Source organism: Clarias gariepinus, chromosome 6 (genome assembly GCF_024256425.1).
Source record: "Clarias gariepinus isolate MV-2021 ecotype Netherlands chromosome 6, CGAR_prim_01v2, whole genome shotgun sequence".
Taxonomy (NCBI): Eukaryota; Metazoa; Chordata; class Actinopteri; order Siluriformes; family Clariidae; genus Clarias; species Clarias gariepinus.
Genome location: NC_071105.1, coordinates 8,490,603 through 8,506,068, shown reverse-complemented (window position 1 = coordinate 8,506,068; position 15,466 = coordinate 8,490,603). Strand labels below are relative to the sequence as shown.

Genomic DNA, 15,466 nt, shown 5'->3' with positions numbered 1-15,466 from the left:
AAAGTTATACGTTTATAAAAACCTCTCTGATGGTAAAATACGAAACCTTTCAAACCCTTTAAAAATCTAGTAGAAAATCATAAATGTTCTCTGCTATTGTCTCTACATTCTGATTTAGTCAGTGGAACACTGTAATGTTTTCTGCTATTTTATTTGTTTGTTTGTTTATTTGTTGGTTTACTCTGTATTATTTATTTATATACGTTTTATTTTGGAAATTTCTTTATATTGTATAACTTCTATTTAACTGTGGATACTTTTTGAACTCGATCTTTTAAACCTGAATCTTGTGGTTTTATACTTTTAATATTGTAATTGTATTTTTTTGTACTAAACGCAATGCGGAAGTAGATCCTCCTCAGAGAGTGACGTCACTTCCGGGAAAATGGCCGCCAAAACAAAGCCCAAAGTGTTTACATGCTCTGAGCCTAATTTAACTTAACTTGTTACAATAAGAACTCGGTTGTTTAGGCTGTAAGGTGTATATATATATATATATTTTTTGTGCAGTATGCCGGGTTTAATAATGAACCTGGTTTATTTATTTATTCATAAAGTGCGACAACGCTAAGTTAGTTTGCTAAATCTCCAGGAAGCGTTAGCTTAGCCACAGGAGGTGCTAACCGAACCAGAACCAGAACCCTGAGCGCCTAAAGCCTTTCATGAACCCGCCCTGCTAGTCATATCCGTGTCAGATCCTAGTGCTTTTTTGTTTTTAATGTTTTTTCCAGTTTCTCAATGCTAGCTGACTGCAGATCAGTAAGAGTGCAGAAATGTCCAGTCCAAAGCAGAACCCGCAGGGACTAAGTGCAGCAGCTGGGAGTGTGGAGAAAGTGGATCAGGTCATGCAGCCGGTTCTGTTTGAAATCTTTGGCGAGATGTGGAAGGTCCAGGCTCGGTTAGGGCAGGGAGGTTCTGCCTCAGTGTACCGTGTGAGCTCAGCCAGGTCCAGCACTGCTGCTGTCAAAGAGTTTCTACTGGACGCACAGGGTGGAGATTACGGCTATCAGAAAGAACGAGTCGTGCTGGAGGACATCCAGGGCCACAAGAATATCGGTACGCCTCGTTCACACGACATACATCGGTTACACGAATCATTTGTTCTGATCTGATCTGGTGCGTATCATGGCACTGACGATGATGACCAGTAACCCAGTCACCACCCGATACCATCATGATACGATAAAAAATTTTGATTCCATAAGTGTCATGATTTTATAAATATCCCCACTCAATATTAGATTTTTCTCTGATTTTGTTAGAATTTTAAATCTTACAAAAAAGTTTAATAAGTAATTAAATGTCGCCTGCTTCTTATAATATTAGTTTTCTCACATAAAAACAAAGTGCATTATTTAAACATAACTTCAAATACATTTAACATTTAACTTTTAAATTAAATTAAGCAAAAAATCTACATTGTTACTAAGCAGCACGTGTTATCCACCATAGTTATTACTTCTAAACACACTTGATTCACAAATGATTCACTCCTACCACACGGAAGGAATGCTAGCGTGATTAAAGTTTAGAGTGTACCACTTGTAGGATTATAACGGTGACGTTTTACTGCTTCAAAAGTCTTGAGTGGGTGTTGAGCAATTGTGAGCTTCTAGCATGCGTGTTTCGAGACTAGTTAGCGCACATGGTGTTTTGAGACTAGTTTAAGTGTGTGTAATGAGTGGGTTTCAAGACAAAAAGCCAATCAGAGACTTTTTAAGCGCGTAAGTTTTGATAATGCAACGCCATAAAATGCGTTTCTTGTCACAGACTTGGTTATGTCCAAGTGGTTATGGTCAACCAAGCCGAAAAACCAGTCAGTTCCAGTCACTGGCTGATCAGCTGGTGCATCTCTGTTGTAAATGTATTCAATCATTTAAGATTTTAATTTTGCAGTCATCGTGGCGATAAGAATCACAATTCTTAGCCGAATTGTTTTTGTTTCCCATCGTATCTAAGACAGAGAGACATGTTTGGATTACTGCCTCTGTTCAAGATAAGACGAGATAAATGTTTATTAATCCCTCAATGGGAGATGATACTTTTACTGCAGCAATGATTGGAAGAGTAAAACATAAAGATAAATATGCTGTACATTTTCGGGTGAAGGAAGCTCTAGAGGGCAGAAGTTATCAGGATCTCTGCTATCACATCTCATCAGACAGGAGGAGTAACAGAGAGAGAGAGAGAGAGAGAAAAGAATAAGAACAAGATCAGGGATACTTTTAAATCTTCTTCAGGATTTCTGTTAAGCTGCTTTGCGACAATGTCCATTTTTCTAAGCGCTCTAAGAGTAAATAATAATTTTAAATGCATTTTATATGGCATGTCATCCAGTTGTACTTAATTACACACAAATGAGTGACAGCATCGGAGTAAAAACTTAACGCAACACGCAGCCAGGAATTCATTCGTGTTTTTATCTGCAGTGACGCTGTATGGCGTGTTCACCAATCACAACGTGCTCGGCATCGCGACCCGCTGCTTGTTGCTGGAGCTCCTGGACGTGAGTGTGTCAGAGCTGCTGGTGAGAAGCAGCAGCCAGGGCCACTCCATGTGGCTGATCCAACACTGTGCTCGCGATGTCCTGGAGGCGCTGTGTTTCCTGCACCGCGAAGGATACGTGCACGCTGACCTCAAGCCTCGCAACATTCTCTGGAGCCCCGACGACGAGTGCTTCAAGCTGATCGACTTCGGGCTGAGCTTTAAAGAGGGCCACCAGGTGGGGAGTTGGCTCTGAGCTAAGCCGAGCTGAGTTTTCCCACATGCTCTTTGTGTCAATAAAACTAGAATTAAATAGATTCTGTATGTACTGGATGGTTTTAGGTTTATAAATCTAAATAAAGAGTGACTGACCATACTAAGGAAAAGGTTACGGCGCTTCCCGATCTTGCTGCGAGCTTCTTTCTGACTTTATTCCTTCCAGGACGTGAAGTACATCCAGACAGACGGGTACCGAGCCCCTGAAGCTGAGCTGCAGAACTCTCTGGCTCAGAAAGGACTGGAGGCAGACATGGGCTGTACCACTGCTGTGGATCTGTGGAGTCTGGGCATCGTTCTGCTGGAAATGTTCTCAGGAATCAAACTTAAAGAAACCGTCAAGTCTCAGGAATGGAAGGTGAGGATATTGGGTGGCTGCTGTAGCTCTGCCTCAGCATCTTGGTATTATTAGGGGGGGATTATTTAGTGGAAAGGAAACAGCTTTGAACTGAGTGTAGCTTTGTGTGTAGGCTGTTTATACTGTTTCTCTGCAGGACAACAGTGCTGCAATAGTGGATCACATCTTTTCAAGCAATTCTGTGGTCTACCCTGCCATCCCTGTTTACCATCTGAGAGATCTTATCAAAAGGTAGGCAAAGTCTTCAAATCTACAGTACCGGTCAAAAGATTTGGGCACAAGTTTGGATTTATTTCCAATAACAAGAATAATACTAAAGATCAGCCTGTGCATCTCTATTGTAAATGTAATAAATAATTACAAATTTAAAATTTGCAGTCATTGTGGAGATTGTAGGAATCACGATTCTTAACTAAATTGTTTTTGTTTATCTAATACAGAGAGACATGTTTGGATTAGTGCCTCTGTTTAAGATAAGATGAGATAAATGTTTATTAATCCCTCAATGGGAGATGATACTGTTAAGGCAGCGTGATTGAAAGAGTAGAACATAAAGATAAGATCAGGGATACTTTTAAATCTCCTTCAGCATTTCTGTTCAGCTGCTCTGTGAAGATGTCTGTTTTCAAAAGCGCTACAAATGTCGATCAAATAATTATTTGAATTAATTTATTATGGCATATCATCAAGTTGTACTTAGTTTACCAGAGGGTTTATCCACACGCATTAAAATATTTTAGACGCTTTGATTTACAGCGTAGAAAAAAATGAAAATCGAACCAAAGATTTAAAATTCGAAGAACTTTTTTAATCCCAGAGTAAAATTGCTTTGTCTTGGTTGTACAGTTGCTTTAATTAATTGACTATGAAGAAAGGAAAAAATAAAATTAAAGAAAAAAATTAAAAGAAAAATAACAATAAATAGAAGTAAAAATAGAATGAAATATAGCACTCAGTAAGTTACATATTGCACTTAAAAAATTAGATGGTGTGTCCAAACTTTTGACTGGTCCAGTATAAACCGCTGTTTATGGCCGTGTGATATGACATCCACAGGTCTTTTTTTTTCCTCTCATCAGCATGCTTTATCACAACCCAAACTGCAGAAGCACAGCCGAAGCTGCACTGATCAGCCCCTTCTTCAGTATCCCTTTCGGTAGGAAAGTTTAACGTAAGCCTTAGAAAGCAGCCAAGCATTAGTACAAAAAGACTTGTACAGTGTGAGTCTAACATGCTTGACAAAGAAATCAAAATGATTTTCATTCTTAGCTCCTCACATTGACGACTTGGTCCTGTTGCCCACGCCCGTGCTCAGACTGCTCAACGTGATCGACGACAGCCATTTACACAACGATGACGAATATGAGGGTAAGTGTTTTTCTTACAGCTTTTAAGCAAAACAAATGATAATAATAATTATGTTAAATTACTTGTCACATGTACTTTACAGCACAGTTAAAAGATTTTTTCGCATATCCCAGATAGAAAGCGGGAGTCAGAACCCTTGGTCTTGCTCAAGGGCTCAACAGTGGCATCTCAGTGGTGCCGGGGCTCGACCCCCGATCAGTAACCCACAGCCTTAACCGTTTTATCTGTGCATGCATCTAGAGTACGCTTGTAATTAGAATAGAAAGAAAGAACAGGTGGTTGAAAGCAGAGAGACACCTCAAAGTTGTGTCTCCTGGATTTGTCCGTAGTAGCTCATGAACAGGAAGTCCTTCTGTGATCCCTCCCAGACATGGTGAGCGTGTGCTTGTGGGGGTGAAAGTTACAGAAAAGGAATTTTTACTTGTGTGTTTGTACTTGCTTTATTTCATACCACAAACACGGACATGAGGCGAAAGGTCTTATGAAAAAGAGAACATTTTATTCTGAAAAGAAAAAGGGAGAAGGAAAAGGGTTAAAGGGTTAAGGAAGGGAAAAAGGGAAGGAATGGTGTCCACATGCTGGTTTGTGGGCAGTGCCTCACTGGCATGCGGGCACAGGCTGGTGAGCGGTTGTGGCGGGCAGAGTGGCAGCGTGGGCCCACGTAGGCAGCAGCTCCTGTGTGGTTTACTCGTGACGGCTCTCTTCTAATGGGATTGCTGGACCCAGCTCTTCTCTCCAAAGCTGGTGCCTATTCCCTCGGCCCCGCCCCTTCACAAACCTGCAGAAAGGGAGGCCACTTAACTAATGGAGTGAGCGAGGAGCAATATGAGATTTAGACGCACGCGGTGACAAAGCGTAGTTGAAAACTTTTTTAGGTGTCTCCAGCAGAGACGGCTGTTTAAGTTTGTGATTCTGTTCCTCCCCTGAACTCTTCTTACTTTATGTCTCGTGAACAGGAAGTGTTTCTGTGATTACCCAGACATGGTGTAAAAGGAAGGTTTATTTGTAAAAGGAAATTTGGCTCAGTGTTCGGCTTCTTATCTGCCATGCTGACGGTGCAGGTTCGATTCCTAGCCAACGCCCTAAACCCAGCCCCTTAGGTTGTAGGGCATGTTCAGTGCCAGGCCCGAGCCCGTGCCAAGTCAGGTGTGCGGATCGTATAGATTAATTTACTTCTCTTGTTACGGCCTCTCCCACAATATTAAAACGGAACGATTACAACATGTAAAGAATGCGTGAAGAAATTAAAGACTTAATCTGTAACCTGAAAACACACCCAGACAGGTTGATTTAGTTTACGTTAGAATGTCAGAGTGATGTGACATCCACCTGCTTACATCAGCATATTCCGACGTTATCAAAGGCAGTTGATCTGCCCACATTAGGACTAAACATCTATATACATCTTATATCCTGAATTTATTTCTGTCTGTGAAAACAGTTGTCTCGATCACTTTATCTGACTCTCACCTAGACACCAGTTTAAATGTTGCAGGATGTTGGAAGGCTGGTTAGAGTATTTCTGTAACTGCTTATGTCCTGGGAATTTCACACGCGACAAGTTTTTAGTCAGAATGAAGTGAAAAGCAAAATATATTCAGTTTAAGACAGCGTGTGTGGAAACGCCTTATTGGTGAGAGAGATTAAAAAAAAGGACCTGATTGGTTCATAAAACCAACAGGATTTAAATAAGCACTCTTTATCACCGTGATGAACAAAAAAAACATCTCAAAATATTAGGCTCGAGTTGGACGGGCTACAGCAGCAGCAGAAGAAATATAAGGTTTTACTTCTGTTCCCCCTTCTCTTTCAGTGAATAACAGGAAATCTGACACTCACTAAAACAGGACAGTTAAGAAAGATTAGAAGATAAGAAAAAGCATCCCCTGGTCTTTATCTATTATTTAGCTGTCAGGTTTTGGTGATCCTGTGACCAGTGTAGTCTCTGATTCCTGCTCTTTAACCTGAAATCGAGCCGGAGGTGGTCTCCTGACTGTCACCTTAATATTCCTTTCCGTGTGTAAAAAAAAGTGTCGTTCCTAAACTTTATAGCATTTCAAGTGGTGTTTCAAAAATATTACTTATTTAAAAAGAAGTGTTATAAAGCACATATTTAAAAACCTGGACCCGCCTAATAAGCTTTTTTTTCTTTCTTTAAATCATGAATAACACTAGTTTTTATCGTTATTATAAGGGCAAAGTTTGGATTTTTTTTTTTGCTTGCTCTCCCTAATTACTCAGTCAGGGAGGGATGAAAACCATTATGTGTTTCCTCCGAACCACAAACCTCCAAACTGCTCGCTCACACCCTGTTGGGGGCGGCGTGACATACTCGGAGGACAGCGCTATCCGCTCCTTCCGATTGCCTGAGCTTACAGATGCCCCTGATTGACTGTAGAGCCGTGATTGATGTGAGAGACGCTAAGTGCCTCCCATCACTGAGAGAGCTCGGCCAATCGAGACTTGCATTATATCATATTTATTATTATTATGATCTTGATTTCTGGTCTCAAGCATCACCGCAGGAAAGAAAACTGAAATCATAAACGGCCAAAACAGTAGACTTTGGCACCTCTGTGATCCTGTCTGAGTGTTTTTTTTCTCTCCCCAAGTAAGTTTATAATACAGTCTTCTTTTCGACTTTTAGAGATGTAGGGTATCTTTATTGTAGGAGCCAAGTTAGTATAAAAATAATTTGTATATTATAACTATTTGCCTACTTTTTTTTTATTGCTCCAGATATTATCGAGGACATGAGAGAAGAATGTCAGAAATACGGATCAGTCTTATCGCTGTTGATCCCGAAAGAAAATCCCGGTAAAGGCCAGGTGAGGAGTGTGAGATCATATAAAACAATGATGTGTCCGGCGTTTATTTGTAAATTAAATGATGTCATTTCCTGCTTGCAGGTCTTTGTCGAGTACGCCAATGCCGGCGACTCCAAAGAAGCCCAGAGGCTGCTGACAGGCCGCACTTTCGACGGAAAATTCGTGGTGGCCACGTTCTACCCGCTGAGTGCCTATAAGAGAGGTTATCTGTATCAGACCGTGCAGTAAGGGGGCGACACGTCCACTTACATGTCTACACAATCTGTTCCCATATGAGCAGTTCTTAGTTGTGAAGGTGACCTTTACTATATAAGTTACACGCCTCTGAGCTACATACGCATACAGTGTGAATACGTCACCTACCCGCAAATGTGTCTTCTTCTATGCTTGTTTATAGAATGCAATAAAGAACTGTGATGCTTTAGAGAGAGATGAAAGATCACCATATATATATATATATATATATATATATATATATATATATATATATATATATATATGTGTGTGTGTGTGTGCAAGATCTTATGGAAGATGTAAATGAAAAGATGGAATATACAGTACATAAGTCAGTTTTCTGCTTTAGTTTATGCTGTTTCTGAAAAGCATGCTTTGTTTACACACATCCTGAATCCGGATTGTGTCCTGATAAGATTTGAATCATATTAATTAACATTCATAAGGCTGCACATAGACTAATTTTCATAAACAAACGAAAAAAAAAAGAAAAGCTTGCACAGTATAGAAGTTTAAAACTTTATTTTTTTTGGCTTAAAGTAAAAAGAAACAAGAATTGTTACTTCGCCAGACAGCACAAACAAAAAGATCTGGAATTTGTAGAAGTTATTTCTATCTACTAGGGTTTTCAAAGAAGTACATTTACTGTAGAACTTGAATTTCTACCGAGTGATGCAAATTTAAATGACCATTCGTCCTGAAACACTTCAGCGCCGCTCGTTTTAGTGTAGGTTTCACGAAATAGTTTTCATAAAAGAAAAAATGTGAGGCAGTCTGGGAAATCTACAATCTTTAGTTCTATCAAAAACAAAAAAAAGCAAAACCCAAAATAGATATAATTTTTTATTTTTTTTTTATAAACAACTTTTTTTTTTAAATATCTGATTTAGTTTATAATCTTATAATTTAGTTTTGTTTTTTTGTTTTTTTGGTGGAAGAGCATTTTTAAAAAACGCTGCGTTATTCTACCAAATTTCAATTAGATAAATAAGTGTGATTTCCTCACACACTGAAAGTCCCATGCTGTTGGACAACTACATGCATTCGGGAATGAATATATGTGTACAGAATATAGAATGTGCCTTTTTTCCATTTTAAGAAATTCTACAGCTTTCCAACTACATCTACAGTATGTACAAAATGCTTAGGTGTGAAATAGGGTTGCGGATTTCGCACATTTTTCTAAACAATAGTTGAACATGTTAGCAATCAGTAATCGATTCATCATAGTAATAATTAATAATAATGAGTGGTATATTTTCAGTTTAAGGTTATTTAAACATTTTAAGCTTAGATAGTTTCAACGAATTGGATAGGTACAGTATATTGCCCGACTTGTGGTGTACAAGTGGAATAAATGTGAGTTATAGAGAAATGCTATGCAATACAAACATTGTCGGTTAAGAGTTTTTTTTTTTACCCCCGTTAACCGATTAATGATTATTGTGAAGGCTTTTTCCCAGGATGTCTTCACCATGCGCTATGAGTTATGACACTGAACCTGTGAATGCTTCTTCACCTCATGGATTTATTCTGCTCTCTTTGTAGCAGCTCTTCACTGTGGTGCTATTCGCTACAGTCACAATCATGCTTTGTCGCGTAGATGTAATGTTTTTTTTGTTTTTTTTACTTTCCTTTTTTCAAGGCAAGATTCGAAATTTAATAATACTCTAGGTGATGGGTGGATCCTCATTTTGAACAGAGGTTGTGCCTCATTTTTTACTTTTTCTGTTCATTAGAATTGTGTTTATTATTATTATTATTCATATTCATATTATTATTATTATTATTAATGCTTGTACTCATTGGTACTTAGAAGACCAAAGAGGAGACTTATGGATGCAGTGAGTGAGGACATGAAGTTAGTTGGTGTGAGAGAAGAGGATGCAGAGGATAGGGTTAGATGGAGGCAGATGATTCGCTGTGGCGACCCCTGAAAGGGAATAGCCGAAAGACAAAGAAAAAAGAAGAAGACTCATTGGTACTTAACAGAATGAACAAAACCCCCAAAAAGTGTAGCTTTTTTGCCCATCTGTACAGATAATAATCAGGTACCAGTGGAAAGAAGAACAAATAATCATGAGTTTATATTCGCAGTAAAGATTAAACCTAGACTGCCTTCTTTTGAGGTGTTAAGGAAATGATTTAAACAAAATAATGTTCCTGACTGTGAGGTTTTTATTTCCTTCTTCTGCCTAGTAGCTATAAAAGATTGCAAAAGTTTTACTGGTGCTATTCGAAGCACGGCTCAGTAAGCACATTTGGTTGCCTTTGACCCCGTGTGTTTTTGGATTCCAGATAAAGTTGTTTAGTCTCGCAGGTGTTTCGTTTTCAGGGTCTGTAATTGAGGAAGACTGTGAAGAAAGTGAGCTGATTTAAAAAAAAAAAACGAGCATTAAGGTTTAAAGCTTGCAGTTTACTACTGAAGTGTGTGAATGTGTCGTTTTGGCTAGGGGTGTGTGTGCGGTTTTTATCATTGGTGAGTTTGAGGTGTTCTGCTTATGTGAGCTGGATGATCATTTTTAATGGACAAATATACTAAATAGAGCTGACTGCTGGAAGTAGAAGCTTTCGGAGTGTATTAATGTTCGGCGTGCTAGTTAACCGATTGATTAAGTGCATTAACATGAACCGAGGTAAAAAAAATAGGCCTGAATGATCATTTTAATGTTGGCTGATGCTTTGATCCAGGAAACAACTGAGCAGTTAAGGGTCACGACACCCACGGCAGCTTGGTAATGCTGGAGTTTCAAATCTCCTGATCAGCAACCTGGAGCTTTAATCACGAAACTTCCTATGACACTTAATCGTCAGCAAGTCACCGGGCTACATTTTAATGCGCTCTCTTGTCACATCGCACATAAAAGACACTGACTTCTGACCTGATTTCTTTTAATCACAACGACGGGACGACGGTGTAGAGTAACAGAAGGGTTATGCGACAGCTTTGTGTTCAGCTTTGTTCTGAGAAACACTAATTAGTTCAGCATGCAGGGAAGGTTTAGAAGTAATTAGCGAAGGTGAGTCAGGAAAATTAGTTTCTGGGTTGTTGTTTTTTCAGATGATCATATCGTGAAAGTCTTTCCAGCTGTGAAAAAGGCAGCTATGAATTAAATATAAATAAGATGAACAAAGGAAGAAAGCACACAAACACACAATCTGCATGTCCCATCCACTTTAGTCCTGGCTCTACTATTGCACAAAATTGAATCCTTGACCTCGCTGATTAAGACACTCGGTGACAAAAACACTGACTCTAGAATGAACGTTTGTGTTCTGTACGCCCTGTTCAATAAAGAGATTTACACAAGCACAAGACAAGTAAGATTCAGAGAACAGGGTGTCACTGATACCGGCGATATCTTTGGCATGTAATGCGTTAATTGTGGTTTAAATTTGAAAATGCTTTTGTAACAGGAGTTGCCTGAGAATACATTTGATCTGATTATTGCATCTGATTATGGAATTATTGCACTTTCAGGATGTTCACATAGGTTTTCTTCTATTTTCATTTTTAGCAAATAAACAATTCACAGATATAATCCAGAACAATTTTGTGAATTTATATATAAAAAACATAAAACATATATATAAAACATACTTAAAGTACTTTTAATTGAATTCAATTATTTAAATTTGTGGCATATTTTCTTTTTTTTCCCAGGTCATTGAATTTTAACATTTGGGAAAAAGTGATGGAGTCATTAAGGTGGGGAAAAATCCCCACATATTTAGTAATGCTGCTTCTCAGTCTGAAGTTTTGAGGCATGGACGCCATTCATGATCAGCGTTGCGCTAGTTACTAATAAAAGTGTTGTTAGTATTACTAGATACGCTTCAGTGAAAGTAATACACTATGCGTCAAACTATTATCCGCACTCTGGCTGTAGAATTATCAATACAAATCAATCTTAATAAAATTTTAATTTATAGAAAAATTCTATCTGTATCATCGGGAGTTCGTGAGTTCGATTCCCGGGTGATGCTGTAACCTCTCGCAGCCGGAGGTCTAGAGAGAGCTGATTGGCTGAGCTCTCTCAGAGGGGAGGGATGAGAGGTACTTAGTGCTCCCACATTAATCACGGCTCCACAGCCAATCTGGGGCTTCTGTGAGCTCACGCAAGTGGAAGGAGCGGATAGTGCTGTCCTCCGAGTGTGTAAGCGAGCGGTTTTAAAAAGATGCGGTCGCCTGGCGTCATGTGGTTCGGAGGAAACAAGTGCTAGTCTTTTGCCTTCCCAACTAAGTGGTAGTAGTAGTAATGTGGGGAGCTTCCTAGTGAAAAGGAGGAATTGGACATGACTAAAATTAGGGAGAAAATCTAATCCAAAAAAAAAGAAGTCGACAATTTTCGTCCTCCAGGGGGTCTTTCAAGGGACTTAATAGGTGAGGAAGGATGGGTTAACACTACAAAACAAAGTTTTTGAAGAGTGTCAACAGTTTGGGCAGAAGTTTAGGCTCCGACTCTTTAATAAGCGTCTCACTGTTACGGTCGCTGTTGATTGTTAAACCTTTTTGCCTGATAACGTTCAAATACTTTCGGCCCTCGAGAATCCCAGAAGAATTTTTCAGCTGATGGTTGACTTTTATAATTTTTTTCTGTCGAGCAATTGAGGATGTTTCCCCTCCATACTCTACCGTTTACTCGTTTTGCTTCTGTTTATGCTCTTCTGTGAGTTGTTTCGGCACCAGGTACACCCTCAGCCCACAAAAAAAAAAAAAACATGAGTCGCTGCATGCTGCTCTTCTTTCGTAATTTTTTTTCTGTACTCCATGTTGGATTGCCTTCTTGAAGGTATTTTGTAAGCTTTTGCATTCTTTTAATTGGCAATTTTTTTGCTGGAACTGTGTTTTCTTCCAGTTAGCCAGGTCCAGCTAAGGACCTCAGCTTGGTGAGGTCTGTATATACACTTTTAACTGCAGACTCATTTGCATTTCTTTTTTTTAGACTCATGCCAGAATTTGTTTAGGAAATGCAAATCACAAGGTGACTCCATATTTATTTCCTTTACATTACTTGAGGCCATTATTTATTTCTTTGTTTTGTATTTGATCAGGAGGAAAAACTGTTCCATTAAGAAGATGATTGAATTATTATAACTTTTTTAATATTATGTTCAGATATTAAGCACAAATATGTTTTAATTTTTATATTGCTGCAGTGTAAAAATTTCTCGATGGAAGTCTGTTCAGCATGATTACGTAACTGTTGCCAGGAGATGCCTGTAAGGTGGAACAGGTAAACGCATTTTTGCTTAAGTGGTCAGACTGGTTGAGTGAGCGTGCAGTGATCTCATTTATCACAAAGACACGGACAAAGGAAAGTAGGTGTGTCTTGGGTTTTGGTTTAAACTCTGATTTACATGAGATGGTCACACCGATTGTATAAAAAACAACAACAAAAAAACAGAGCTGCATAAATTAAGCTTTGTATAGCGTAGGCGGCAGCATTAGGCGTGCCTCCCCGAGTCTGAGCATCCCTGTTTCCTGCCTTTGAGCATCGCCTCACTGCACTCTCTGCTTTCCTTTTGGGGATGTATTGACGAGTCAGTGCAGTTTTGGATTTTAGCTGAAACTAATCAAAGGAATGTGATGCACCCGAGCATGTTAGTCAAGTGCGCCCTCATAATAACATGACCTACCTATGCTAGGTATTTCAACTATTTTAGAGATTAGAATATTTGAGTATCCTGCACTCATGAAGAATGTTGCCTGTTTAGAAGGGATTGTTTGTTGGGTTTGGTGCTTACGAGCGCTATTATAGCAGGAGGTTCTCTGTTGACGTCATCTCATCTTTTCTTAAACTATATGGTACATACTTGCTGGAAACTATATTTTTGGGGTTTTATCAGATTCCGGTTGCTTTTTGTTTAATCTCTATTATTTACATCTAAGTAACTGATTGATTGGCAGAAAAATTTTAGATAAAAGGTGAAAGACTTTTTTCCCTTTTTTTGTGTTGAAATCTAAAGGCTGCACATTACTACTGATTAATGTGTGATATAATGCATTGTTTTAGGGAGGAGTATGAGATAGACAGGTACAGGGTATTGTTGAAAGCAAATGGGGTTTTAATATTTACCTAAAAAGTTTTTTTCGAGTTTGCGGAGTTCTGTGTTTTGCCCGAGCTTACAAATGAACTAATAAACGCTGGGTAGAGTGATTGTTAATGCATTGCAATAATGGTTGAAGTGCTAGTTAGCTACTTAAATGTATTTATACAGACACAGATTTAAAAAAGAGATAATTTTATATCTAATGTATAATGTATTAACTTTTGTAATGTATGATTTGTAAAACTTTGTCAAAAGGAGCTGCCTATGAACTAGTGCTGGCGATATTGTGGAAAAAAAAATCAGTGATTCTAGTTTACTTCTTTCTTATATAATGCAGTTAGTAAATTCATAATGAAGTTTTTAAATGTTGATTTTAGTTATTAAGGGAACAAAAGCTGTCCAAACCTGCCTGGCCCTGCGTGAAAAAGTAATTGCCCCTGAACCTAATAACTGGTTGTGCCATTCTTGGTGGCAACAACTGCATTCGACCCAAATTTGCTTAAGCTCGAAGTCACAAACTGATGGCTGGACTTTCTACTTCAGGAATTTCTGGTAGAGCACAGAATTCATGGTTCCATCAATTATGACAGGTCGTCCAGGACCGTGAAGTTGCAAACAACCCCAGACCATCACACCACCTTCTCTCTTTCTTATTGTTGAATCATGAACACTGACCTTAACTTGAGGCAAGTTTTTCTGGGGTAGTATACGACTTCCTGGAGTAATCTTAGGCCGGTCACTCCTGGGAAGGTTCACCACTGTTCAAAGTTTTTACTGTTTCATTTACTCTCCAATGACTTTTTTACATAGAGCCCAGCAGGTTTGAACAGCTTTTTTTCCTTTAATAAATTAAATCATCATTTAAAAGCTGCATTTTACTCGGGTTATCATTGTGTAACATTAAAAATTGTTTAATGATCTCAATCATTTAAGTGTGACAAATATGAACAAAAGAAAAATCTGGATACTTTTTCACACCACTGTAAAGCCTCTGATTAGTTTAAAGTTTGATTAGTTTAAACTCATACTATACAGTTCTTCCTAGCTTGAGCTAACAAAATGCAAATTCGGGGATGTAATAATAATAATAATTCATCTGTCAAACACGCCTAGGTAAAAAAAAAAAAACAAAAAAAACATACATAATTATAACCAGTGAATTATTGCTAGGGATGCAGAATTACTGATTTTTGAATCTGTACAGATTTCTTTGAAGTGATATTTAACTCTTTCTTTGCTACGATCTCAGTCCTTGGTAAAGTCTAAGTGCAGACAGTGTAACGTGGTTATCATCTTAAGAGACCTGTTTTTCAAACATATTTGTTTTAAATTTATTGAGCGATGTTCAAGTCAAACCGGGACAAAATACAGAACACAGTTATGAAAGTAAAAACTCCTTTTAACCATCAAGGCAGAAAATTTTCTCAGTTTGACAGAGCCATAATTGGACGTCTGAAACACTGGCCTCCCAGGAGCTCCTTTAATGTTCCAAACATGTGGGAATGACTTGGAGTGAGGTCTGTACAGGGGGTGTGGAAATAACACTGATAAATGCTTCTCTTACACAAGTTGGCGGGAACATTTTTAAAACGTCTGCACCCTTTAAATGTTTTACTCCGGCTAAAGGTTTGATCAGCGTGCTCTGCTTAAAGTCTTCTGTAAATGTTAATCATTTTTACGTCCTTACTCTCAAGCAATGTCATCACAAGTCCCGGTTTGACTTGAACGCTCCTCGTAGCATTTATAGATGGTTTAATTAAAACAATAAATCCGCGAATATATAAACAAACATTAAACAGACATGTTTCGAAAATCATGTTAGAGCATTAATTTGATTGAACTGAATGAATCTTGAAAATCACAC

General features: G+C 38.5%; 1 protein-coding gene across 1 annotated transcript; it reads left to right on the top strand.

The window, feature by feature from the left end:
- The first annotated feature begins 386 nt into the window (after window positions 1-386).
- On the top strand, window positions 387-7,738 carry uhmk1 (U2AF homology motif (UHM) kinase 1). Its single transcript, XM_053498236.1, has 8 exons — window positions 387-1,056; window positions 2,430-2,722; window positions 2,927-3,118; window positions 3,255-3,349; window positions 4,198-4,274; window positions 4,388-4,486; window positions 7,226-7,314; window positions 7,396-7,738. Exons 1-8 carry the CDS (start codon window positions 774-776, stop codon window positions 7,540-7,542), a joined length of 1,275 nt encoding a protein of 424 aa, XP_053354211.1. The 5' UTR covers window positions 387-773; the 3' UTR covers window positions 7,543-7,738.
- The last annotated feature ends 7,728 nt before the right edge of the window (window positions 7,739-15,466 follow it).